We start from the raw sequence: 26,898 nt of genomic DNA on the forward strand, positions 1-26,898 counted from the left end.
ATATAATATTGATCTTATTCGAACACGTGAATCCTCTAATTCTATTATAATAGTATCACCAAGTAACATGTTGGTGAGTTGTCTCACTAAAATATGAGACCTAAAAAACCAACCAAAAGTTGGCTTGAGTTGGGTTGAGACTAGTAAGAGTGCCGGGGTCAGTTGGACCGTTATAAGCATGTGAAACGTTGTAATTATCATTATCTAATATAAATTCGCAACTTCACATGAAAAGTTTACAAAAAATATTAAGAGGCACGTTTATGGCGAGGTTAATACTTACCATGCAACACTATAGTCAACTTATGAATTTGAACCTGCAGAGGTAGAGTCCAGTAAAATACACCTGGAAAAGATGAACAAAATATACGGCCACGGCCTTCTTTTTGACAATACATATAGTTTACCTTGAACAAAGAGTTATTCTTCTGCCAATACAAAAATTAAAAGTATTAGACCACAATCTCTGTCCATTAAAATACCAGCAGAACCTCTTTCACTGAGTTGGCATCAATCACACCATGTTTCAAGCACTATTTTTCATTTCTCCTTCATCATGCCCACCATCCAAAACTCAACATAAACAACTTCCTAATCATCAATCATTGCTACATACCAATTATTTATCAACCCACCAGTTCTTGACAACCTTTGAATCAAGGACATCCATATCTTTTTTCGACATTAACAGTAGATGTCAATCCGTTGTTGCCATTGGCTCTAAAAGATTGACAACCCACTGTCTCAACTTCAACTATATACATTGCTGGTTTGAAGTCGAAATCATAAATTTACTACTCATTACTGGTACACAATACTAGCATCAGGAAGTACCCAGTATCTAAATTCAGGAGACTCCGCATCTATGAAGCAGAAAGTTTGAAGTAGGATCTAAGCAAAGAATTTAAAAGAAAGAAAGAAGAAAAAAGGTAACAATTACAAGAGCATGGCATACATGGCAAGGACTCATGAAACTACATAGGCAACATGGAGACAGAATCAGGTTCATGACCATGTACCCTTAGACGATAAATGCAAGTGTGAGAAGAGCTTCCGTGGTTTGACAAAATGTCCAGTCTAATAGTGTCAACAACGCCAGATCCTGGTGAGTCCAATACATCAAAGGTCTGAGCATTGCTTTTCTCGAGGTCATAAGTAAGCTCTGTCAAAAGAAACATCTTCTCAGCATTGACTGTTAGCTCATTATCATGCCCCTGTAGCCATCCGGAGACACGACAATCCTTGGGAGCACTTGATCTGTCGTACGCAACACTCTGTTCATATCACAAAGACAAAAGATTCAGTAACATCAATAGTTATCAAAGGTGCAACACCAGAAAAAAAAAAAAAAAAGGAACCGGAGCTACAAAAACAGAGAGAACGCACTAGTTCACACCAATCTGTAGCGACGAGAGAAGCATAAATATGAGCATGCCAAGTAGAGAAAACATAAAATTCAAATGTTTTCCCAAGAAAACTACATTGTCAATATGTATGCTAAATATTTTAAGCAGAAACAAAATTAATAATAATTAGAAAAGAGCAAGAAACTGACACAGACAATTGTGAAATGAGTGCCATTTTCTGCAAAATTGTCAATATATTAACTTAATATAAACAAAACAACAAACATAAGCAATACTGACTGCTTCTGGCATAAAGAATCTAGAAATTATGCTAATCTCATGACTGAAGCATCATAATTTTCCACTAGATTAAGGATCCAAATTTTACATGGGGTAATTAAAACTCATTCTAGAATTTTGAATCAGACTTTCTTTTATCTTTATTTTCAATTTTAACAATTCAATGTTACTTCATCTTCTTTTGAATCCTCGAACAATAAGGCCAACATATTAAACAAAACTTGGTATTGATTTCCTATAAGAACTTATTCATAACACATTGGAACCCCTAAAGGTATACTTAATAAAACCTAAACTTGCAGTCAGTATAATCCTCTTTAACAGGGCATCTTGCTATATTAAGGCATCTGAATATAGGAAGCTCAATTGTTTACAATAATAAACTACTTTTGCCTCAAAGGAAACAAGATGAAGCTGTCCATAATAGCAGATATTTTAGAACTTTTTTTCCACGATTGCCATTAGAAGTACATCTGTGACTGGTTAAGGAATTCTATTACTTTAAAGGACTAATGTTAAGGTTGAACTAGCACACAAGCAGCATTTCCATGGAAATTAGGGTTTATAAAGGACATGCACAAGGCTATTCGGGTTTTGTGAACCGAGTTTATCCTATGCACTTTTAAATGAGAGTAATTGATAATTTTTTTAGCAGAGATACCACAAGACTCAACTAGCTGCCTTTAAAGTAACATTCAAGAATTCAAAATGAAACCTGAAACTTGTTATCCTGAGTTTATCATGTTTAAGTTTAACCCTGTCAAAAAGACAAGTAGATTTGGCTATTTTACCATGTTTCTTGTGGAAAAGTAAGGATGGAGCTTATTTCTAGGACCAGCCATCAAGGTGAACTAGCACTAAAAGAACAACAATGTTGCAGATGTTCATTACCTAAAAAATAATGAATTCAAACTATAAAAATGCACCTTATTTGTTATGCTTAAATGTTAACCAAAATTTACCAAGTTTCAGGTCAGCTAGGCAATATCAGATGAATGGAAATTGTGAAGGATTATCAAAATTGCCATAATAATACACTTAAGGTAGATAGGCAAACCTAACTTCAGAAAAAATCTAACTTTGACAATTTACAATATTCAAACTGAGAATGATGCATAGGCAACAAAACACATTTTCAAAAGAAAACGAAACTGGATTTGGTGCAAAATCACACAATCTAGGTAAATGTCTCATAAAACATATAAATAAAGATCAATCAAGGTCATCAATTTTAAAAGGAAACAAATGGAAGTTACACTATATGATAATTGACACGATTATTACTTGAAAAAACAGAGTAAGACTTTGAAATTATATTATGAGGTTAAGCAAGAACAAGACCTAACTAACAAAGGCATACAAACCTACCCATGCACATAACTTAACCTAAACCTTAAGCCTATATTATATATTCAATGAACAATTGCTCTTATCTTTTTAAGAACTAGAAGAAAGAAAAATCAATCATGAGTTACACCAAGGACCTTTTTTATGAACACTAGCAAGATGCATAAAACGTGAATGATAACTACACAGTCATAATTGTGAAAACATTAAATTAATTGCATTATTTTACTCATATATAAAATTAATACACAAAAATATTTTCTAAAACTTCCTGAAGCAAATGGCAGAAAAAGATTATAATTGATTTGCCCAAATATTCTTCACCTCCACCTAATCAACATAACATGATACAATGGAAATTCACTTGGCATGGCTACCCAGTATGTTCTCTCCCACATGATATAATTATTCTCTTGTGTTGTTTCAATTCCTTTGCACCAATAATTATTTTATCAACCCCTTAGACATTAAGTCCTCAATCTTCCTAGTCATAAATCACAAACAATTCAAGCTATAACAAGCCTCAACCTATCTTTTGCTTCATCTATCTTTTGCAAAACAACAAATAAAATCTAGGATAAATAAGTTGTCATATATCATCCTTTCACCCACCACTTAATACAAAGATCTTGCTCCAACAAATCGTTCATATGACATAAATTAAAGAATAAAAATTCATGTAACATGTCAGTAATCTTTGATCAGCTTCAAAAAATTAGACGTGCAATAAACTAAACCAAATTAGTTAGCAGGAAAGCAAATCCAGGCCAGTCAGAAATGACAGAAGACAATGAGAAGAAAGCTTAAAATCAATAGTGTGACCAAAAAAACTAAAACCATATTCCAAAAGTTTTAGTTGAACTTTATAACTCATGCAAAACTCCGAGTCCTTCTCAAAAGAAGGCTCATCCCCTCCCTTCTTCTCTTTGAACTACAGTAAGCTAAATATCTTTTTTTTTTTTTGGGGGGGGGGGGGGGGGGTAAGTAAGTAAGAGTATATTACTAAAACCAAAAGGAGACATCCTAAGCTCATCTAGTTAAACTATCTACACAAAAGCAAGATAGGGAACAAGATAGCAAGCTATACAAAAAAAGGCTAAATATCATTTTAATTAAAAAAAATGGACAGCAACTGTATGCTTCCAGCATACACAACCACAATGGCACATTTAAAGCTCTTTTTGAGGACTTAACAAGAAAGTATCTTCTCCTAACCAATAAGAATGTGACACCTTACTAAATCAGTTCAAGAGAATTTCACTGGGGTAATTGCTCTTGTTTCATATTTAATTGCCTAATACCATAATAACTTTGCAATGCAGATAGTTATATACTGAAATTAAAAAGTCACCTTATCAACGTGTTCCAAAGTGATCGCCTCAGGAATGATAGCTGTCCTCAGCTTAATCTGAACAAACCCATTACTCCCTCTCAAAGGAAAACACTGACCTGGCTCCCCAAAACTCGGTTTTAACATCTTATCAGCATCCCTATGGACACCATTTCGACCACCCATTGAAAACCAATTCCCCTTCCCAACCAAATAAGGTTCAGAATGCTTAACAACACTACCCCCACCAGATTCCAATGCATAGTCCACCCTTCCAAGCCCATCAGCTGCATGCTTATCAATCTCCTTCTCCACAATCTCCCTCGCATAAACCCTTATATCATCCAAACTAACATCATTTTCACTAAATTCACTACTCCTCTTCCTCATCTCTTCAACAAACCTATTAAACTCCTCCTTTGACAACCAATCAACAGCTTTCAATTCACTCAATCTCCTCTCCAACCCCGTGGTCTTCTCTTCCAATTTCTTTAACTCATGCCCCAATATTGCACCTTTATCCTCAATATTTTTACTAACTTCAGTTCTCAATCCTCCAACCTCACTCTCAATCTTCCTATCAACAACCTCAATTTGAACCTGCATCAATTTCGAAGTACTCCTCACAAAATCCTCAACGTCAGCAATTCGTCTCTCAAATTCCGAAAACCCTAATTGCATAGAATCCCCATTTTTAACAGCTAGTTTCCTAACCAACTGCGCCAGCCCTAACAAAACTAACAAAAGCATAAAATTCTTAGTAAAAATACTAACCACTGTCAACCACCAAGGCTTCTCCTGCTTCGGCGCCGTCTTCCTCGTCCGGCGAGGCGACACAGTAGAATTAGCCATGGCGCTCTTCTTCACTTGCATCAAATCTTTCTCCACAACCGCTTCACCTCGAATCGAATGGTGGCTCAGATCTCTGCTGGTCGCAGCCACAGCAACTCTAACATCTCCGCCGTTAACTTCGGGTTCGGCTGTAACCAATTCAATGGTACTTGATTTCTTCTCATTGATCATCACCGGCCTCCGGCGAGCCGCCCCCGAGTTGGCCGTGATGGAGATGGCTGAAGCGGACATCGATGCGGTGACTCTTGACGAGACGATAGTACTCTAGAAATTGAAAACCCTAAATTCTTTTACTTTCGGGGAAATGAAAATGAGATTTAGAGGGAATATTAAAAATGATAAAACGAGGAAGATACAAAGAGACAGATAGGTCTAATCAATAGGAATAATAAACTGACGGCGCGGCGCGACGCCTCCATTTGCGAACGGACAGCGCCTCTGTTACTAAAAAATTCAACTTGGATCTTTGTGATTCTCTTCGTCTCCCTCCCTGTGGTAGAAAGATTTGGTTTGGGTTTTGGGCTTTATTTGGGCCTAAGATCCATTCTATAGAGGAATTGGCCCATTACTGTTTGGCTAAAAAAATATTTTAAAGGGTTATTTGTGCTGATATTAAAATATTACTTTCATCACCTATTTTTACTTATTATTTTTTAAAAATAAAAATAAATATATTTTTAATTAATATAACAATAAATATAAAAAATATTTTAAAATAATTATATATAAAGATATTAAAATAAAGTAATATCTTATTATTCTTTTATTACCTTTAATTTAATATAATAATTATTTATATCTATCAACTTTTATTAAAATTTATTAAACATATTAATAATTTATGAGTAATATTACGTGTATCTACTTTAGATACATAATTATATACACACTTATACATATCATTACATGATTGAATATTATTTTATCTTTAATTTAAAATTATTCAATAATATAATAATACATATAAATGTGACACATATAAATATATATATTTATATATTCAAAAAAAATAAATAAAATTTTATTGATAATTTATACCGAATAACTTTTTTAGATAATTTATCTTTATGAGATCAAAAGTCCTCTTATTATATTAAATTTTGGATTAGTGTTTTGGTTTCAAGGATAAAAGTGACTTTTTAGAAAATTAATGAGGTGTGTTTAGAAACTGTGGTGAGGTTTAAACAAATAAATCATAATTTTTATTTTATTATTTTCATTTTCAAATTATTTTTATTGAGAGTGGATGGTGTATTAATTTTCTTCTATACTTTGACATTCTACCAGCTTTGTTGGCTTTGAAAAGTTATCATAACACCCAGAATTTATAATTCAACGGCTAGCCCCATTTGTAACTTTTCTCATGATTTTGAAATTAATATGGCCCACAAAACATATTATTGTGCTACTCTGATTCGATTATGTGTATTCAGTTTTGAAAATAGTATGATTCAGAAAACATACTATTTCGAAAATAATAGTATGTATGTATTGTATATCAAATAAAACTATGTGTATCCAATTTTAAGTATCTAATTTAGTATTTAGATAATGTATCATCATATAATTAGGTGATTTTAAATTAAAAATAAAATAACACTTAATCAAATAATGATTATTTATCTAGATATCTATTTTCGTATTTAAAATTGGATATATAATTAAAAATAAAATAATACTTAATCAAATAATGATTACTCGTTATATATAATTATTATATAGACTTCTATGGGCATGTTAGTTTTTGTAATGCTACAAGAAGATTGTACAACACAAAATTGATGTTTTATTGTAATTAGAGAAATTACCTAATTTTATTGCAATTAAATTTTATTAGCTAACACTTTATGGATTATATAAATATAAATAAGATCCTAAATTAGTATTCGCTTTAGCCTCATCTCTAACATTAAGAACTATAGCCTCTCAAACATTTTTTTTAATCCAAAATTTAATTTAAAATTCAATTAAAACTAAATATCTTTAACTAATGGAATCTTTTGTTGTTTGTAAGGTTGTTATAAACGTTTATGCTAGGACAAGACATGTGACGATTATGAGTAACACATAGTTGTGACAAGAGAAAAGGATGAACACACGTCTAAAAGAGATGGATAACTGCTAGTAAAATTATCTTGAAAGATATTTAGGGGTCTATATAGTACATTGAAATACCGAGAGGTGTCTAAGAGAGAGAATAACAAGGACATGATTATTATAAGCATATATATGATAGGTGAAAGTTAGAGTTTGTGATAAGTTAAGATAGACTCAAGATTGTAAGAAAACATACGCTAAACGTAATTAAAAAGTGAATTCCTTAATGTTTTCTAATAGTTGGGTGATGGGAAATAAAGATCCCATAGAACAAATGTGAGACCTAGTGATCTTTAAAATGCATGTGTGGGACACAGATCCCGAGATAGAGAGAGACTAATATCGCTTGTGTAAATAACACTTTCTCATAATTAAGGGAATATGCTATCTAGAAGGCTATCATGAAGGAACATCCGTGACACAGGCTATGTACATAGAGAGGTGTTATATCCATAAAAAGAACATGTTATTTCACTATACACACCCATTAAGAGATGTGTACCTATAAAGAGGTTCTATGTGAGAGAATTTATAGATTGGTGTCCATAAAGAGATGTCAGGATAAGTTTATGCATACTATGAATTGCAATAGCTTGAGAGATTTAGTCACATGGCTAAGGTATTGAATTCATGTCTAAGCCTAGTATGATTGACATAGAGACAAGATATAAGAAAAGAATGAACATAAATGTTTTCACCACTAAGATTAAAAGTTGTACATGTGATGCATTTCATGTCATCAGAGAAGGGTAGAGATGAAACTAGATGATGAAAGAGAATAGTATAAGGAATGCATAGTTGATTATGTAAAACAATCGATATGATATGAATGACATAGGATAAATACTCTTACTTATTGGGCATTTTGTCACTTATCTCTTTCTGTTTGTTTTCGTAAATGATAAATGAGTTGATGACTACATTATAGTGGTTTAACTTAGTTTTAGACATAAAGGGACTCTTGCTAATTTTATATTCAAATGTTATTTATATTTATTTTGGATTATACACACACGTTGGATGTTATTTTTATTGTTTTTATATTGGTAACACTCTGAGCTTTTACTCCATAATTTGTTTAAATAAAAAGTACCTTAGTAATTTTGAATATTTGTGAATGTTTTAATTACCTTATATGCATTTAAGGACTACGTTAATAACATTTTCCATTGAAGAATAAGACTTTTAGAGTAGGGTATTACAACTCAAGTGACGATGACAGTGGGTCAACATTGAACAAGTGGCGAAAAAGTCTCATTTGGTATGTTTGGGTTGTTGAACAATAGTGATGGCACGATTTCTCAGCCTTTGACTATGTTCACATGCATCTTGAACTTGTTAAAAGTACATTATAAAACTTTTTTCAAACTTGTGTTTTAAGGATGCAAGAAACAAAGTCATATTCTAAGAAGAAAATAATCAATATTCATTAAACAAACCAAGGACATTCAATGGAGCGAATGTCTATCAAACCCTCATTGTGTGAAGAAAAATTACGATAACACCCTATTCACAAATAATTATTACACTTACCCTTAATTCAATATTTCCATTCGTGATATAAGGGAAAGTGTAAACATTCTTTGTGGAAAGAGGGGATGATGCAATTTTTCTTCGTACAATTGAGGTGTCCATGTAGTCTGCATAAACCTTACGCCTACCCCAGGTTAGTGTAACATATACACAAACTATCGAATCTAGTTTATAATTTGCATATTTTCCCCAATTTATGTAAGAACTAAGTCAATCTCATACAAACACATTTATACTCTCTTTAACTCCAACAAGATATCCAACTTTACCACAAAAAACAATAATTAAATCCACCAAATTAAACTTGTAAACCTAATATCTTAAAATTTTCAAAAACATTATCATTTTAAATGATTATATTAACACACACAATTATTATAAAATTTGTACAATGTAAAAAAAAAATTGTCACAACTAATTTTCCCCCATTTTGCAAAGTCAAGACACTTCAAATCTTCAAAAAAATGAATGAAATGAAAAAGAAACCTTTAAAACAATGAATCACACAAAAGGGAATGATTGAAAATTCAATTTATATATGATTAATTTTGTCAAATTTTAGTCTAATAATTGTATAGATATGAAAGTATGAGGTGTGATTAGTCCTGACCACGGTTCATGAACCGGCAGTTTCGGTTCGAAATCGTCGATTCACGATTCAAAAAAATAAGGACCTTGAATCGAAACCGTAATAAGACGGTTTGTAATCGGTTTGAAACCGACGATTCCAGTTCATGACCTTGGTTCGGAACCGACGGTTTCGGTCCATGACCCCAGTTCAGAACTGACGGTTTCAGTTCGAAATCGACATTGAATCATCAATTCTAATACATGATCTTGATTTTATTTTTAAATTATTAATTACAATAATAAAAAATTAAAAGAAATGCTTGAATTTAATTTTTCAATTAAGCTTCCTACATATCTTCTTGAGGTTTAGAAGAATCAATAGCCGACAATACCCTCTTACCTTATCATTCACCTCCGTTATCTTGACTATTATTTCTCATTATCGAACTATCCATAGTTAAATCAAGCGATTCTTCATTGAAATCCACTTTTATATCTTGTTGGCGTAATTCGACTTTTAAACTATCTACTTTAATATAATAAATAAATTTAATTATATAAATAATTATGAAAGATAATAATAAATAATAAATAAAATTAATTATAGGAATAAATAAAAATAAAAAATCAAATTAATTATGTGAATAAATTCTATAATTAATTATGAATTGTATAATAAAATTTGAAATTAATAAAAAATAAAAAAAAATAATTAAATTTGAGAGAATTTGATTGAAAGAGTATTAAGAATTGAAAGGATGAGAATGAGAGTAAATGAGAGAGTTTGAAGGATTTAGTTTGAGAGAGTTGAGAGATTGAATGGATATATATAAAAAAAATTAAAAAAAAAAATTAAAAGAGGGGGTGAAACGAAATTTAAAAAATATGCAGGGGACCTCCCCTGCAAAAGATTTTGAAATATGCAAGGGATCTGGTCCCCTGCATATTTGCAGGGAACCAACGGTTCCCATGCAGGAAATCGTTGGTTCTTTTTTTTTTTAATTTAAAAAAATAAAAAAAAATACCAGTTCAGAAGAATGTAAACCGCTGGTTCATAAATCAGATGTGAACCGGCGGTTTCGTGGTTTAAAATTATATAAACCAAAACCGAACCATCAAAATTCGGTTTCAGTTTCGGTTCCGATTCTGGTTTTATCCAGGCTGGTTTCGGTCCGATTCATAGGCCAAACCAACCTGTGGCCAGGTCTAGGTGTTATTATTTTCGTATGAACCATTTAAGATAAGATAGTTTGATAAATGAGAAATGTTATGTACATAATTTTTATATATAAATAACGTCATATTATCATATGATTAGATAATTATAAATTAATAATAAAATAACACTTAATCATAAAGTAACACATCGTTTTATTATTAATAAATATCTCACTGATTTGGCTATTATTTGTGGTATGAATTATTTTTTTCTTCTACAAAATGCAATGAGTTGCATTCTATTTCTAGTTGATGGGTGGAAGCAAATATTTAATGCAAATTTTTAACTTTTACTTGTAAAATATAGTTTAAATGATAAAAAAAAAAATATTTGGTATATAAAACAACATAAAACATTTTTTTTAAACTTATGTGATTCAATAGATATCAGATTGATCATTAAATCAAAAATTTATTTTATTCGATATGACTAATTTGATTTCAAAGAAACAGTCAAACTACTCAAATCGGATCCCTATTAAAAAAAAAAAATTAACTTTTGATTTTCAACAATTTGATATCTAATTTCTTTGCATCATCATATTACCTTATGGAATATTAATTTATTAGAGTAGTACAAGTCAAAGTTATTGAAAATTAAAAATAAAAAGAAATAGTATAAAAACAAATTAAAGGGGAAGGAATAAAGACAAAGAGGGATATTATGAGAATTATAAAAATTTCTGGATTATTGACAAATGGACAAAGGTCTCTTCACTTATAGTTTTGTCGGGTCTACTCAGATCACTTCCTCACCTCCGCCTGCTTTCCTCCCACCCATATTTCATTGAATTATAATAAAATTATGTATATTTATTTTTAAATATATAAATATTTATATATATTATAATATAATTATATAATTTTAAATTAAAAATAAAATAATATTAAATTATATGATAATATAAATAAATATATATATATTTATGTATTATCTATTTATTTATTTATTTATAAATAGAACTTTTTATTTTTTGATTTTATTATCGTAAAATGACAATCATAGCTGTGTATAATTTAATTTTCTCTAAATATAGTTAGTTTGACATTGACAGCGATTACAATGATTTTCCAGAATTTACTGGATCAAGGTGACAGTTTTTCAAAGCCTGGGGATGACATTATAATTAACCCATTAATTTATTTCTTTATTTTAATTCAGATTATATTATAACCTTCACTGGCTTCATTTCTTAAGTCTTAATCTATCATTTTGTTTAGAAAAAGTCATATCAAATCATCATCACCAACCTTATTATAAAAAAATAAAATAAAATCCATTATTGTAATCATCAACTTGGTATATCCTCTATCATGGAATAACAACTTCAAAGGCTTCCTAATTTTGTAGTGTTTGATGAAAATAGTAGCTTATACAATAAATCCAAATACAAACTATTTTCCTTTTTTGACTTTGGATTCTTAGGGGGCGTTTGGTTTGGGTAATGTTTAATTACTAAAATAGAAAGATTACCTTGAAGATAGATTACTTATAAGATTACTGGGTATAAATGATTACTATGTTTGGTAAAATTTGATAGGTATAAATAATTATTGTGTTTGGTTAAAGGTAATAAAAGATTACTAGTAAATTATTTTACTTAAATGCCTTTGAATATAATTATTTTTAAATATTTTTTATATTATTTGTCATATTAATTAAAAATAAATTTATTTTTATCTCAAAAAATTAATAAATAATAATTTTTCTATAATAAACTCAAGATTACCCCAGTAATCTTTAAATACCTAAGGTGAAGGTGGTAATCAGATTACCACCTATATTACCTGCCACGTCAGCATTGGTAATAGAAGATTACTGTAATCTTTTATTACTGACAAACTAAACAAAGGAATAAAAGATAGATTACCAAGGTAATAATAAATTCCCCCAACCAAACGCACCCTTAAAATGTGGGGATATTAATTAAGATAGCGTAATTTTTTTTTCTTATTTTATATATATATATATATATATATATAAAATTAAAAATATAAAATATCCAAAATAGAAGTAGACTTTCTATCCATCCAGTCAAGACTTACCTAGTTAAGACATAAATTTAGTCAGTCAAGACATAAAACTCATCCAACTAATGCATAAAACCTACAAGATAATATAATAAAATTTAATTATATTTAATTCATACAGATTATTATGAATTTAAAAAAAATAATTCATGCACACTTTACTCGCCGGCCAAGTTACTCAACAATACCGGATTAGCCAATCTATCCGACCAATCTTAAATCTTATGATCTTCTCATTTTAATGATAAAATTAAATTAAAAAATAGTTATATTTATATAATAAAAAGAAAAGATTACCCGTATATAAAAAGCAAAAAAAGACGACTATTTTAATTAATAACCTAAAAAGTGTCTTAACTTTGCTTATGAAAAATAATTTCCTTTTTTGTTAGAAAATTGATTTTACTCAAGGGTTTTGTAGTTTTTTATTTTCTGTAAAGTTTATTTATTAAAATAGTGAAAACAAAAATTTTTTTTTATATTTATTTTTGAATAATTTAATAATATTATATGTGCACGATTTTGAATATATAATTGATTATTATTAAGTGACTAAATATTATTTTATACTTAATTTAAAGTAACTTAATCATATAATGATACATAATCTATATATATAAATATACATACTTAGGGAACGTTTCGTTGGAGTATACAAAAATTACTCTAATATTTTATCTTTTATTATTGACATTACTTTATTTATTTTAATTATTTTATTAGGTAATAACAATTTATAATAATATTCTATTACTAGTAGTGATATGAAAATAATATAAGAGGTATATCTTTATTATCCTTATTTTCAATTAACATAATAAATAATATAAAAATATTTAAAAATAATTATATCTCATAATATTTTAGTAAAATATTATTTTAATATTATTTTATTACCTCAAATCAAACAAAATAATTATTTATAATTACTTGCTTATCCCAAACATAGTAATAATTTATGTTTAATAATATTATAAATAATCTATTTGTATTTCATTATATCTCATAATAGTTTTGTGTGTATAATTTTGTGTATAAATAATGACATATCATCATGTGATTAGATAGTTAAAAATTAAAAATAAAATAACATAAAATCACATGTAGGGCTAGATTCGAGCTGAGCTCGTGAAAACCAAACTCGAATTCAGCTTGACTCGTTTTTTGTTATTAAAATGACGTCGTTTTAATAAATATTAGTAAAAATAATGTCATTTTGTATCTAAATTTTTAATTGAAAAATTTAGCGATGAACTCGAGCTCGAGCTGAAACAGATTCGATTTGAATATAACTTTAATCATATGATAATATATTATTTTTTTGTGTATAAAAATTGTGAATATAGTTTTAATGTGCAAATATATATATATTTTAAGAATGTTTAAATAAATGGACCAATTAAAACACTTAGTTCTAATTTTATAAAGCAATAAAATATTAAGCATACGGTTTTGGTGTTGGGAGTTGCTGTTTTGTTTCTTTTCCTATTGTCCTTCTTCGAATGCCCAGAAGAAGAATATATTAAAAAAATAAAAAATACAATCAAACATGGTGCTGATGATTTCATCTCAATACATTCTTTGAACCCCTTCAACTTCAAATCTTTTCAGTTTCACACTCTCAACTCACAAAGTAAGCATTTTTTTCCGTTTGATATTTGTAGAGTTTTCAACTTTTTCATGTTTGTGAACTCACTCTGTTACAAAATATGTTTATAATTTTTTTGGTTTTCTTTCACTCAGTTTTACATGTGGGAAATTTTTATTTTGTTTAAGGAGTTTGATCTGATGTGGGTTTTGATTTTCATTTCATTTGGATTGTTATATGATAGTTTTTTTAAGCTTGTATGTTGATTTTTAAGCAAATAATTCGGTTCATGCAATTTTTTCTCTGTTTTTTGATCTTGGATTATGGTAATGCTGTGTTTTTGGGGTGTTTTTGCATCTGGGTTTTGAGTTTTAAGGCTTTTGATTAATGAAAGTTTGTTCTTGTACCATTTGGTTTTGCATGCAAGAGATTTACTTATCTAACTTTTATTTGCACTTTGTCTTAGATTCTGTGTTTGTAAAGTTGTACCCTTTGTAAGATATTAATTGGATTGTCATGCAGAGAGGTTTACGGTTTCTGAGTTTAAGTTTTTTCGAAGACTGAGTTGACGTGGATCTTCTTGACCTTCTAAGAATCTGTTATCGCTTTTTTCAATCACATTTAGAGGATTTTCTGCTGCAATTAACGGTTTTTTATTAGTTCTTTTATTAATTTTTGTGATTAGTTCTGCATGTCTTTTGTTTTTAATTCTGGGTTTAGGGTTTCAATCAATTTGAATGAGGGATGATTAATCTGTAACTTTGCATGCATAGAAAAACCCTTCTAATCATATTCAAATTTGTTTTAAATGAAAATTTATATGGAATGTTTTTGCCCTCCAAGTGAAATTCTGTTATAGGATAAATATAATTCCAGATCAGCTGAAGTGAGATGATCTGAACGGATTAGTGGCCTAACCTTGAACTGGTCTTCTCAGGTACTGATTTTTGGGCTGCTTTTAAGGTTCTGATTCTGGTCATTTCCTTGCCAAGTTTTGGCTTGGTGTTATCATTTTTGGGGTTGGAATTTGTTATCTTGAAATGACTGTTTCCAGTGAATGTTGTTGAATGGGGATTCAGACAATGGGGTCTCAAGGTGATGGTAGTAATAGTGGTAAACAGACTCAGTTTCAACCGTTGGTTCGGCAAAATTCGATGTACAGTCTCACACTTGATGAGGTCCAAAATCAGTTGGGTGATTTGGGAAAGCCACTTACCAGTATGAACCTTGATGAACTTCTGAAGAATGTTTGGACAGTTGAGGCTAACCAGTCTATGAGTGTGGAAATGGAGGGTGCTGCATCAGCCAATCAAACTGCTCTGCAACATCAGGCGAGTCTGTCGTTAACTGGTGCTCTAAGTAAGAAGACAGTTGACGAGGTTTGGAGAGACATTCAGCAGAACAAAAATAGTGGGGAAAGGAAGTCTAGAGAACGGCAGCCTACTCTAGGGGAGATGACTTTGGAGGATTTCTTGGTGAAAGCAGGAGTTGTAGCTGAGGCATCTACGGACAAAAAAACCGGTGGTCCTGTTGGCATTGATCAAAATTTAACGCCACAATTTCCCCAAGGTCAATGGATGCAGTACCAACATCCACAATATCAGCAGTCACAACAAAGTATGATGGGAGTTTACATGTCCGGCCAGCCTATACCACAGCCACTGCACATGGGGTCAGGAGCTATAATGGATGTTTCGTTCTCTGATAACCAGGTGTCCTTAACTTCACCTTCAATGGGAACATTATCAGATATACAGACTCTTGGGAGGAAAAGAGGCACTCCTGAAGAAATAATTGAGAAGACTGTTGAGAGGCGGCAAAAGAGGATGATAAAGAATCGGGAGTCTGCTGCACGTTCACGAGCAAGAAAGCAGGTTGATTTTCAGTTCTTGTTTTTCAAATGAATGATGATGTTCAGTTTTGTCCTTTCTTCTTGTTCTCCTTTGACTGAACGTCTACTCTGGACAGGCATACACTAACGAGCTGGAGAACAAAGTTTCTCGTTTGGAAGAGGAAAATGAAAGGCTGAGGAAATGGAAGGTTGGGTTTGTATAATATGATAGATTTCTTTTTTTTTTACTTTGCTTTTATTTTTATAAAATTCCTGGCAGTCTCCAAAGGAATCAGCATTTCTCTGTCTCCTCCTCAAAGTTGATGAAAACAAGTTTGAATAGATTTTGTGCTTGCAATTGTCATATCTTCTTCTTTATTTATCCATTGTTTTGTCAAAGATGAGAACTTGTATGTATTAGGTTTAAAATTGATTTACATTTGTGCGCAGTTTTGTTGCAAACAAACACTAAAGTGTCATGAATTATTTCAAATGCTCCCATAGATGCATGAGAATTGTGACTTTCAATGGTGCATGAATGATCTGTTATTTGGCTTGATTTTGGTGGTATCTATTTTCAATCATTTCATATGTATAGCATTGGGTTATATTGGTCTGTATACTTTGTATGACCATATCAAATCATGATACTTAATTCTTCTTTATTGATAATGACTGAGCTGCTGTTGGCATAGGTTTTGTTGTTTTCAAAGTTATGTTCTGTCTTATTGTTATGCATTTTAGTTTTAGTGGTAGATTACTGCTTTATTTTTCTCTCATTTTATAATTTCTGTTTCATGTTTCTTCTTGAAAAAAGCAATTACAGACCTATTTCTATTGGCATACAATTATGAAGATTTTCTATTTCTTGTGTTTATTGGCAAAGAAATTGGAAAATGAAAATTATTTGAAGAAGGTTCTTTACAGAAGCTCCAAGGAATTTTCTTCTCTGTAGCGGGTAGGTGAAGGGATTATACGATTAGGGAATTTCAACTGCCTATATTGTACTTCTGTGGTGGATAAGTTCAAACTATATCACTTCAATTGCTTTTAGTTTACTTTACATTCTTGGCCATTGTCCTTCCTTTCTTCTCTGAACAGTAGATTTAAAATGCATGCATAAGCTTGATCCTATTGTTGAGCTGAGGTTCTGTCTACATTTTCTTCTGAATTACCTGTCTCAGCTGTTTTTTCTGCGTAGAGGCTATCATAGAGAGTTATGGCCAGTGAATTTATTTTTGACAAATGTAATCATTGTGTCTTGCTCACTGGCATAGGCAACCCTGTACTTGAAATCTTAGCCACTTTCTCCTGTCTTGGATTTTCTTAAGTTGCTGTTTATTGCCCCTTTTTTAGATCTAGGCGGAAGTTTACTAATGTTGAGACGACTGGCTGTTTATATTCCTAGTCCCTGAAAAAAGCTTTATGTAAAGTTCTTTCTCTTGTTGGTTTAGTGCAATAAAAGCATGTCTAGTTTCTTCTCCATTTGCTTAATGTTTGAGACTGCTATTGTTTTCTTAGATAGGATGAAGCTCAGTTGATCTGACTAATTTAATATTTTTTCACTAATGTCCTGGGTACTTCATGATAATACTATAGTAATCCAACTTAGGCTATTCTCATCAAAGTCTTGGGTACCTGTACCAGTGTTATACTTAATTTAACTAATTGATATTTTCATTTTTCCTATGAATTTTCTTTCTTTCATTTTTTTAATCTCTTCTCGAAAGATTCATGAATGTTCCACTTGGATGATAGCAAATTTATTTTGGTCTTTTAATCTACCCATCAATTTTCTGTGTCATGCACCTTTATAATCTAGGTGGCACTATCACTCTTCATTACTGATGAGTTCAACGTGATCAACGTTAATCTTTCTCATTGTCTGTTTTCTCTATGCCTCAATGAGATGAAAATTTCTTCTTTTATATATTTACTTTTGTGTGTCCTTAAAAAAAAGGTATTTTCAGTGATTTCAATTTGTGGCGGTGAGAGATGTTGGGATGTTATAATTGTTTTTGCCCTTTTTTGATAAAGGAAAACAGAAGTAAGTGATTATGGCTCATGAAATAAGTTGGTATTCAAGGAGAAAGCGATGCATTTGTTTCACCTTTTGTCATATCATATTGAGACATCTATATGCTTTTTCGCTAAGTGCAAGGACTCTCACAATCATTTTGCAAGTTTTGGACTATGCATGAACAACAGTTAGACATCGTATTTGCTAGTTGTGGTTCATAGAGAGGCTTTTGGCTGTCTTTATACAGTGCAGTAGTGCAGTTTCCTCTCCTTAGGGATGTTTGTCTTCAAAGTGGTCTCTGGTCCATATCTATTTCTTCACTGTTAAATCAGAGTGCAATATCTATATATGTGTTTGTATTTAATGGGCAAGACAAGCTAATGGGCTATTTTTTGCTGTAGTTATAACTTCTGTAGCAAGTAAATGCTTTGTAAACTTCAACATATGCAAGGATGTGGTGACTTTTTCCTATTCCGCCAAATTGCTACATTACATAAAGTCGTAATCCTTTTAGTTTCATTTGTAATTTTTTTCTTTCAATTTTTGTATTTGTACAACTGATATGGGTTATGGCTCTGTTGGGTTGAGTTTAGTCAGCTGTGAACTGATGCTGATGCTGTTGACACAGTGCCTTAGCTCAATCAGAGATTCTTTCCTAGGTCTTTGGGGAAATCCCCCTAGCGGCAGCACCTGTCCTACATCAGTACTTCACAGAATAACTAGCCCTAACATCATTTTCTGTTACATATGAGATATTGTAGTATTATTTAATTCCATTCAATCATCCCAGTTCAGGGTGGAGAGTCTCTGTCTCAGTTAACGTGGCAGTAATACTGTTTAGAGTGATGCTAGCTAAGAGGGCTCAAACTGATGTCAAAGTTTAAGTTAACAAAACTTCTTGTGAAGAAAGTATTAAGTTTATCAGATAAATGCTTATGTAAAATAAAAAATTCTGTCTGCTCAACTATATAAAACTAAAAGCTTGTCTGTCTTTTTATTCTTAAGGGAAGCTTATATTTTCCTTTTCAAACTGGTTGAGGTAGAAATCCACCATATTGCGGGAGGAATTTAGAATGAGTCTATGATTTTTGCATTTTGGAGGATCTATGGGCTATTAGAACTAAGATCAAGTTTTAGTTGAGATATGACAGTTGCCTAAACACATTTTAGATATTTCTTATTTTTATTTTGTTCTTACTTTTAATTATTTATCACTCCAATCTGATTCTCTGTGGACCATGATATATTTTGCAGTGTAATAATTTTTGGGCTTCAGCTTGTGCGTTAACATGAATTATCTGTCTTAGTAGCCTCATGACAGTTCTCGTTGTATGATTTTGCCATGTTAAAGCCAATTTGAATTTCAAAGTTATGGGTGCTTGTGTTCCTGGTGGCTTGAGAGATCTTTTCTTGTGTTCATACACCTACCATTCTTAAAGAATTCTTCTGCATTCAGTGTCATCTTGAACTTCTTTTCATCCCTTTTGGAATTTTTTTGTTGTTTGTTTAAATAAACTATTCTCAATATTGTGGTCATCATGTTTATTACATTGCTATATTTAAAAAGTATCACTTTTTGTATCATGCGGATTTGAGAAAAGATTTTTCTTGCAGGAGCTTGAGCAGCTGTTGCCATCTGCTATGCCACCCGAGCCAAAGTATCAGCTTCGCAGAACGACATCAGCCTCATTCTAACATCTTCTACTCTGTGGGATAGTTTTGTAGATATGACGTGTCTCAAGTTGTCTTGTTTAGTTAAAGCTAAGCGAGTTATGTCTGAATGTTGTAAAGCTGCAATCTGTTGCTTCTGGCATTGATGGTTTGCCTCTATGAGGTTTTTCTTGTCACAACGTATCTGTGATATCAGTTGCATTATAATTTTCACCATTAAGTCTTTTTAGATTTGTTCAAAACAACAATGTAGTTGAGTTCTTACAAATGTTCAGTATATAGTTTGTCTATTTCACTGTTAGCTCAAAGATCTCATCGCTTGCTTGACCAAACTGGTAATAGTAGAGTTGTAACATAGAAATTCGTAATCTCCCCCAGCAAAAACTCTTTTAACAGAAGTACATTGAGCAGAAATTTTTAACAGAAAAACATGGAATTATGGACATATTTATGCAGCCTCGGCATTTCAGGAACTAGAGCAGCACCAGCACTTGTGACACCATTGTGACTAGATGATGCGTCAGACATTTCATCAAATTTCAAAAATTGTCCCATCTGTGCTGCGGCCAAGTGGGCGTAGCATATTGGAGCAACTGCATGAAAACAAACATTTTAGTATAACAGCAACATAGACAGAATCCTGAATCTTCTGAAATTTTGATTCAGAACATGTCTTTTTCACCAATTATTAAGTAAACTAAAGAGGGAGGGAGATAGAGAGTCATTACCCAGTGAAACGGCTGTGGTGCTTCTTTGGTACCTGCATAATTTAGAACTGGCTGTATTAGTTCTGAAGAAAACAAAAATTGAAATTGCATTGACCAGGCAACGTTTATAGCATTTAACTTCTACAATTTCTATGAAACTTACACATATGATAAAGAATGCACAAGCTCTTGCACGGCATCTCCAGTAAAACCAAGCTCATCATGTAGAACATGATAATGTACTGGTCGAGTTGTGCCCTGCATACAGAAGAAGTAAACTTCATAATCTTTGGCCTCTCGGATATGCTTTCAAAAAACATAGAGCAGAAACATTACTTACAATCATCCCAGCATGGGCACACAGGTAGAAGTCATTGTTCCTTGGATGACAAATAGTGTTGTCAACGATGGTACCTGCACAAAAGTAATCAAAGAGAAAGGTTATTGTTTGGTAATTAATTGCTAGATCTTCGGCTAACTTTTTTTCAGATGGCAAACGATTAACCAGGAGGAACATTCTCTGGTGCATTTTGTTGGAAGAACTTTGTATGGTGATTCTTTTGTGCTATAATCAACATGAACCTAGGAGACCAATTCTCATCCTTGAACTTGCAGGCCTGGAAACGATTAACTGATTACAATCACAAACAACAGTAGTATTTTCTTGAAGTTAAAGGCAGGAAAAGAAATTTGAATACCTCAATAATCTGTTGTAGTTCCTCATTCAAGACCGTATTGAACTGTGATTCACTTACTCCATCCCTAAAATGAATAGAAAAAAAATCAACTGATAAGCTAAAGAAAACAGCAAAGAAGAAAAAATACCTCCTAGATTATGCTGGTAAACTACCTGAAGATAATGATCTGATCGGGCTTCCGCCTAGAAGAAGTATAAAAGTCGTCTAGCAATTCTCTGAAATCATAGAACAGAAAGAATGCCTCCAAAATCAAGTTGTCAAGTAGGTTTATTATAATGATGAGTATACAAAGTTACAATTGAAGATTGAAGAAACAACTGAAATTCTTTTGCTTCACCTTATGATACCATTGTCCTTTGTATCAGAGACAGGATTGAAAAAATTAGCTATTATCTCAGTTTTTGGTGACTGAGTATGAACTGAAGCTCGGTAATGAGAAATTGATGGCCACTTTCTGGAACTAACCACCTTAAAAATTTAACAAAGATGTAACCACAGGGACAACAAAGTGTCAAAATAACATGGCTTCTCATCTAGAAAATATGTGTCACTGTCAGTTTTGCAGTTAAACACAGAAAGATTTGAGAAAATCAGGTAATACCGCAGCGATAGATGGTACATCTGAGCGGCCTGGACAGCCATGTGAAACATCCATTCCCAGAATCATGGTGGGAATTTTATGATCCAAAGGAAAATAAGGAGAATTCTCCAATTTTAGTAAGGAATTCATTCCTCCAAGCTGTAGAAATTGGGAAAAATCAATCAGTTCAAGGCATAGAAGTTGAATATACAGAACAAAAGCAGCCAACGAAGACATAATTATGATCACAAACAATTCACCTTGGCATTAATTTTCAACAGGACATTTGTAATGTACTGGTCATTGATTTTTGTTGGTGCAATACATTGTGTAGGAACTCCAAGCTCCACAAGACATTTCCTTTTCCATGGACCTTAAATTAAAACAGTTCTGGTAAGTATTAACTGAACTGTAGCTGTAGGGGAATGAAGGTAAATATAAAAAAATGTGCGAACCATATATTTCAGAGTTCTTTCTTTCAGGAAGAATACACAATAGAAGCTGTGGCGCATCAGGAAGTTTCGACTTAGCCATTTCAATCATTTTCTCTACTCGATGTGGAATTGGCTCTCTGCAAATTTGAGGAGTCTCTTCAAAAACCTCAAACCTATTGTTTAAGTTCTATATCACGAAAAATTGAGAAAAATGAGTCTAAGATGTGGGAGATTTTGCAACTGAAAAAGGTTGATGAAACAGATTCCAGAGAGTAAGCACTCACAATTCCTTTCATTTCTGCACATCTGAGCAGACTACTGCACAGGATGCGTCTATCACAGCGTGCGGAGAAGTTTACAATAGCCCAAGTTTTGATATTTACTGGATCCAGAAGTTTCTGCAGGAATATATTGTGTATTACTGTCAAAAATCATTGAATTGATGTGTGATACAGTCATCAGGACATGGAAAAATCAATACCTTGTCGTTGAAATTCCATCGACCATTTCTAGGATAGAAGTCCCGATTATTTCCCACTTTCAACTGCATTAGTCATTCAAAAGACAAATAACTTAGAAGCAAATCAATACTTACAATGTAATATACATGGAAAAGTTAGCTAGCCACTTACGTTAGGGGTTGGCAGAACACGACCTCTAACCTCAATAAATTGATTATCAATTGAAATTCCAAACGAACGAAGCAGTGGATCAGCATTGTAGTTGTTAGTCCTCAGTGCCTGCCATAGAAGGCCATTGTTTAAATGCAGAAACCAGATTACATATGACATGGGAATTGTATCAGTAAATGAGATAGAACCTACATTGTGCAAAACATCTATGCGTTCTTTTGGTTTTTGCCTTGATTTCTCCACAAGTGTAGCCCTCTGCTGATTAGTCAATGCCTTTGTATAGCGCTGTAAGGAGACCAATGTGCAAAGCTACATGACAGAAACAGCATATACATTGCAATACTGTACCTTTTTTAATAAATGAATACCCTAAAGATGTTGATTTATCGATCGATCACCTCTAGAGGCAAGTATGATGGACGCTTTGGCTTCCCAACGTTGATGCAAGGAAATTCAGCTGAATATCGCAAGGAAATTTCACGATGATTTACGAAGTAATCAAAGACAGTTATCTCAACAGATTGGACTTCATTGCTCACTTGCCTTCCACCTTTTTGTTTCAACTCAAACCTAGAAGATGTCAAACATCATAGTTAGCAAAAAACAAAAACATGTGATTTCTAAAGGAAAAGAACAGAACCTGATAAAGAAGATCAAGAACTAACATTTGGTGTCTGCAAGGTAAGTCACTTAATCCGGTGATTTTGTACTCGATGTTAGAGTGGTTGGCCTTTATCCTCAGATTTTTCAGCATTCTCTTAGCCTGGGGGTGTCAAATTCAATCAAGATCCAAATCAAGGTACATTTTTTTCATCAAACACAAATCAAAATTGATGGGAAGATTTGATTACTTTCTTCCAGTCAATCTGATGAGGATCTCCAACTTTCTGATTCGACAAGAGAAAGTCCACCACTGGCCCTGGCTTTACTATCATTGTAGTGGACACATCTGCACCAAACAAAGACAGAGATGTCAAATGCGGAAAAAAAATTGCCCTATTTGACATCTGCAAATATCAATTCAAATGAAGCTAAAAGAGTATTAGAGAATTTCAGTAAAGCTACTTGAACTTACCCATGTTCAAAGTCAGACCTCGCTGTGTAGGGCAAATACTCGAATGAAAACCTCTGCATCCCAAAACCCCGTTTCCCAACGCCACGAAATTTCTTGGGTTTTGGTGGAAAAATGATTGCCGGACAAGGAGACAACCCCTGAAAGAAAGAACCAAATTAAGAAATACACAAACAAAAAGGAGAAACAAGTTAAGCCATGGCATACAAAAATATTGAATTGAACATACTGATTTGCTGCATTCTGTTTCAGTATAATGTCAAGAACTCTCACAGCTTCTTGAAAATGCTCTGACTCCTGACCTCTTAGTGCATTTGCAATTGATTGTATAGGGATTTTTGCAGCAAAACTGATATTGACCTTGATAGTTTTCGATCGGGATGGACGTCTTATTCTCTTCTGATCACTTGCTTCTTCACTTCCATCATTGTCACAGCCGTCACTGCCTCCAATTCTACAGAAATAGACCCTCCAAATCAATTGCTAAAACAAAGATAAGAAGAAATGGGATTTTAGTATTTGACCCATTACAAATATTTTTTTCTGTTTTTGTACATAATCTGCATCCAAACAAATCTACTTTTGTTTTACCGTGTTCTCAAAAGTGTCCTTATATAGCACGTATTATTGAAATGCAGAAAATTTTACCTACTCAAGGAGATATCTTCCAAAACAACAGTGAACTCAAGCTTGATAGATGGCAGAGAACCAAAAGTAAACAAGCTCTTTTCCCCATCATAAGCTAAACGTTTACCCCCAAGATAAGAAGCATAGTTCTTCTGAACTTCGCCAATAACTCTTCTTCCGATATCTTTCCCGTCAACAGGACAACCGTCTTCATAAAACAGAACAACCTGCACCAATAGTACAGTAGCTTGAGCTAAAAGTTAATGACAAAAATTTGGAAAATCTCCGGAAAAAAATGAGAGAGACATTCATACATTGTACTGGAAATAATGGCCATCTGTCTTTGAGACATTGACTTTGAAGTGATTTGTTAGAAGATGAATTTCCTTCCCGGCTTGTCCAACACTATGCCTTGCCACCGGAACACGCTGAGGAGCTCTTGCCTTCTTTGATGCTTCGGTAATTTGCAGAGGCACAATGTTTGAACGGATAACAGGTGGAGGTGGCGGCAGAGATTCCATTTTTTGCTACCTGCTCAACCAGAGAGTGCACAAAAATGTGTTAACCCAGAAATTTTAATACAAAAATGTTCAGCCATACAACAAGCAGAAAACCCATTGATGTGAGTCCATGGTTGAGCTTTAGATTTAAGTTGAAAAAAAATCAAAGGCAGTACAAGTGAAAACATAAAACAAAGCACATTTAGCAAAAGAGAGAATCAGAAATAAAAAAAGAGTAACATTTTCAAGCTGGGATCTTATATATATCTCCCAAAATTGTTGAAACAAAACAACAAGATAAAAATGTCAGGCATACAAAGATGAACACAGCTGGAAAACTACTTCCAAAACAATGTCTTGAAAAGAACCCACAAAAATAACACAATAATATAACAAATACCAAGCTCCAGGTTTCAGTATCAGAGAGCGTACAGCAGGTTTCGGATAAAGGGTTTTTTAAGTTCTGCAAGAGCAAAAGAGAGGAGAGAAATTTTGTAATAGTTATAGGAATAGAACAGTGTGGATTTAATGGAAGGGAAGAGTAGAGTAAAGCGCAAGTTAAGACAACCCTAAAGGCCAAAACAAATAAGAGAAAATACAAACATATATATATATATATATATATATATATATATATATATATATATATATATATATATATATAAATATGCAAAGACAGGCAAATTGAGCAAAAGAAAGAAAAAAGAGAAAAAAGGCTGCAAAGTAGGGAAAAGATACATATATTTAGGTATATCTTAGGTTGAAATAATGATGTTATAAAGGTTTATTATATTTTATATTTTAAAAATAGGATTATACAAAAAATTAGATTATTTTTTATATACGATATAATATACGATTTAACTATTTTCCCAAAATTGTTAAAGCAGAAGAACAAAGTGAGCAATACAAAGAAAACAAATATTTACCTTGAGAAACAAGAACTTCACCAAGGAAACCAAAATAAAAGCACCATGACACATGCATGCATGCATGCACGACGAAAAAACACTTTCAATACACACACAGACTTAAAAAGAGGAAAAAAAGCAAGAAGAAGAACACAATAACGTAACAAATATTTTACAGAGAAAGCAAAAGAGAAGTGCAGGTTACGGAGGCGAAGAGCCTACCAGTTTCAGCCAAAGGGAAAGGGTGGAGGTGAGAGAAGTATTGTAATAGTTATAGTAATTGTATGAACGTAACGAAAGGGAAAGCTCAGAGTTTAGATTACGAGGGGACTTGGCTTATTGATTCCCCTTTTTATATCACAGTTTTTATATTCAAACCAAACTGTAACACGACGGATACCCGAAAGCATATAGGATTCAAGAACAAACAGGAATTAGTTTCTCGGATTTTAAATAAAATAACATTATATATATATATATATATATATATATATATATATATATATTTATATATATATATATATATATATATATTTATTTATATATATATATTATATATATTATATTATAAAGGAAAAAGAATCTTCATTATACGATAAAAATAGGAACACGATTTGCTTTAGTTTTGTTTTTTTAAATTGGGTGGAGGATTTTTCGTAGGATGAAGATGAACCGTAGAGACATTTGTTTTATAATTGAAAAATATACGAAAATACTGTGTGGCTTGTCTTGATATTACTTTTATTTTGCTCAATTTCTAATCCTTTAACAAAACCTTAATCTAAACCTCATCTCTAACACAAAATCATAGTCGTTGTTCACCATTGGTTGATGTTTTGTACATTTTTGCTCAATATTATCTAGATTTGAAAATGATTTTGAGACTGAAAAAAGGGAAAACAAAGGTTAGTTGGATTGTTTTCTTCCCCGTATCAGACAAATCTTTGTTCATCATTTTGTGGAAGATTTAAGCTACTGAGTTTTTTTTAAAGAAAAAGACAAT

General features: G+C 32.1%; 3 protein-coding genes across 3 annotated transcripts; 1 reads left to right on the forward strand and 2 right to left on the reverse strand.

The window, feature by feature from the left end:
• Positions 1 to 356: 356 nt before the first annotated feature.
• On the reverse strand, positions 357 to 5,653 carry LOC123193029 (SUN domain-containing protein 1-like). The gene is made up of 2 exons (XM_044605787.1): positions 4,345 to 5,653; positions 357 to 1,274 (listed from the first exon to the last, which is right to left on the reverse strand). The coding sequence occupies exons 1-2, from the start codon at positions 5,404 to 5,406 to the stop codon at positions 975 to 977; spliced, it is 1,362 nt and encodes a 453-aa protein (XP_044461722.1). The 5' UTR covers positions 5,407 to 5,653; the 3' UTR covers positions 357 to 974.
• Positions 5,654 to 14,061: 8,408 nt separating this feature from the next.
• Positions 14,062 to 20,035, forward strand: LOC123193030 (ABSCISIC ACID-INSENSITIVE 5-like protein 2). Its single transcript, XM_044605788.1, has 4 exons — positions 14,062 to 14,257; positions 15,150 to 16,086; positions 16,181 to 16,252; positions 19,678 to 20,035. The coding sequence occupies exons 2-4, from the start codon at positions 15,280 to 15,282 to the stop codon at positions 19,756 to 19,758; spliced, it is 960 nt and encodes a 319-aa protein (XP_044461723.1). The 5' UTR covers positions 14,062 to 14,257; positions 15,150 to 15,279; the 3' UTR covers positions 19,759 to 20,035.
• LOC123230379 (protein argonaute 4A-like) lies at positions 20,033 to 25,005 on the reverse strand. The gene is made up of 22 exons (XM_044656568.1): positions 24,799 to 25,005; positions 24,510 to 24,711; positions 24,087 to 24,303; positions 23,861 to 23,997; positions 23,637 to 23,734; positions 23,451 to 23,548; positions 23,184 to 23,355; positions 22,978 to 23,094; positions 22,786 to 22,893; positions 22,635 to 22,697; positions 22,438 to 22,551; positions 22,175 to 22,340; positions 21,980 to 22,092; positions 21,741 to 21,878; positions 21,477 to 21,607; positions 21,292 to 21,354; positions 21,140 to 21,203; positions 20,947 to 21,058; positions 20,782 to 20,855; positions 20,605 to 20,699; positions 20,463 to 20,494; positions 20,033 to 20,327 (listed from the first exon to the last, which is right to left on the reverse strand). Exons 1-22 carry the CDS (start codon positions 25,003 to 25,005, stop codon positions 20,152 to 20,154), a joined length of 2,697 nt encoding a protein of 898 aa, XP_044512503.1. The 3' UTR covers positions 20,033 to 20,151.
• Between the last annotated feature and the right edge of the window lie 1,893 nt (positions 25,006 to 26,898).

Source organism: Mangifera indica, chromosome 12 (genome assembly GCF_011075055.1).
Source record: "Mangifera indica cultivar Alphonso chromosome 12, CATAS_Mindica_2.1, whole genome shotgun sequence".
Classification (NCBI taxonomy): Eukaryota; Viridiplantae; Streptophyta; class Magnoliopsida; order Sapindales; family Anacardiaceae; genus Mangifera; species Mangifera indica.

Bases quoted from the DNA above. Each gene is read 5' to 3' on its own strand.
- LOC123230379 (XM_044656568.1), bottom strand. From the start codon at position 25,005: ATGGAATCTCTGCCGCCACCTCCACCTGTTATCCGTTCAAACATTGTG. The intron at 22,093-22,174 runs GTTCGCACATTT...TTTTAATTTAAG, and splicing joins AAAGAACTCTGAAATATATG to GTCCATGGAAAAGGAAATGT. The intron at 20,700-20,781 runs GTAAGTAATGTT...TTCTGTATGCAG, and splicing joins GTGCCCATGCTGGGATGATT to GGCACAACTCGACCAGTACA.
- LOC123193029 (XM_044605787.1), bottom strand. From the start codon at position 5,406: ATGTCCGCTTCAGCCATCTCCATCACGGCCAACTCGGGGGCGGCTCGC. The intron at 1,275-4,344 runs GTGACTTTTTAA...TGATATGAACAG, and splicing joins CTTTGGAACACGTTGATAAG to AGTGTTGCGTACGACAGATC.
- LOC123193030 (XM_044605788.1), top strand. From the start codon at position 15,280: ATGGGGATTCAGACAATGGGGTCTCAAGGTGATGGTAGTAATAGTGGT. The intron at 16,087-16,180 runs GTTGATTTTCAG...TACTCTGGACAG, and splicing joins GTTCACGAGCAAGAAAGCAG to GCATACACTAACGAGCTGGA. The intron at 16,253-19,677 runs GTTGGGTTTGTA...TTTTTCTTGCAG, and splicing joins AAAGGCTGAGGAAATGGAAG to GAGCTTGAGCAGCTGTTGCC.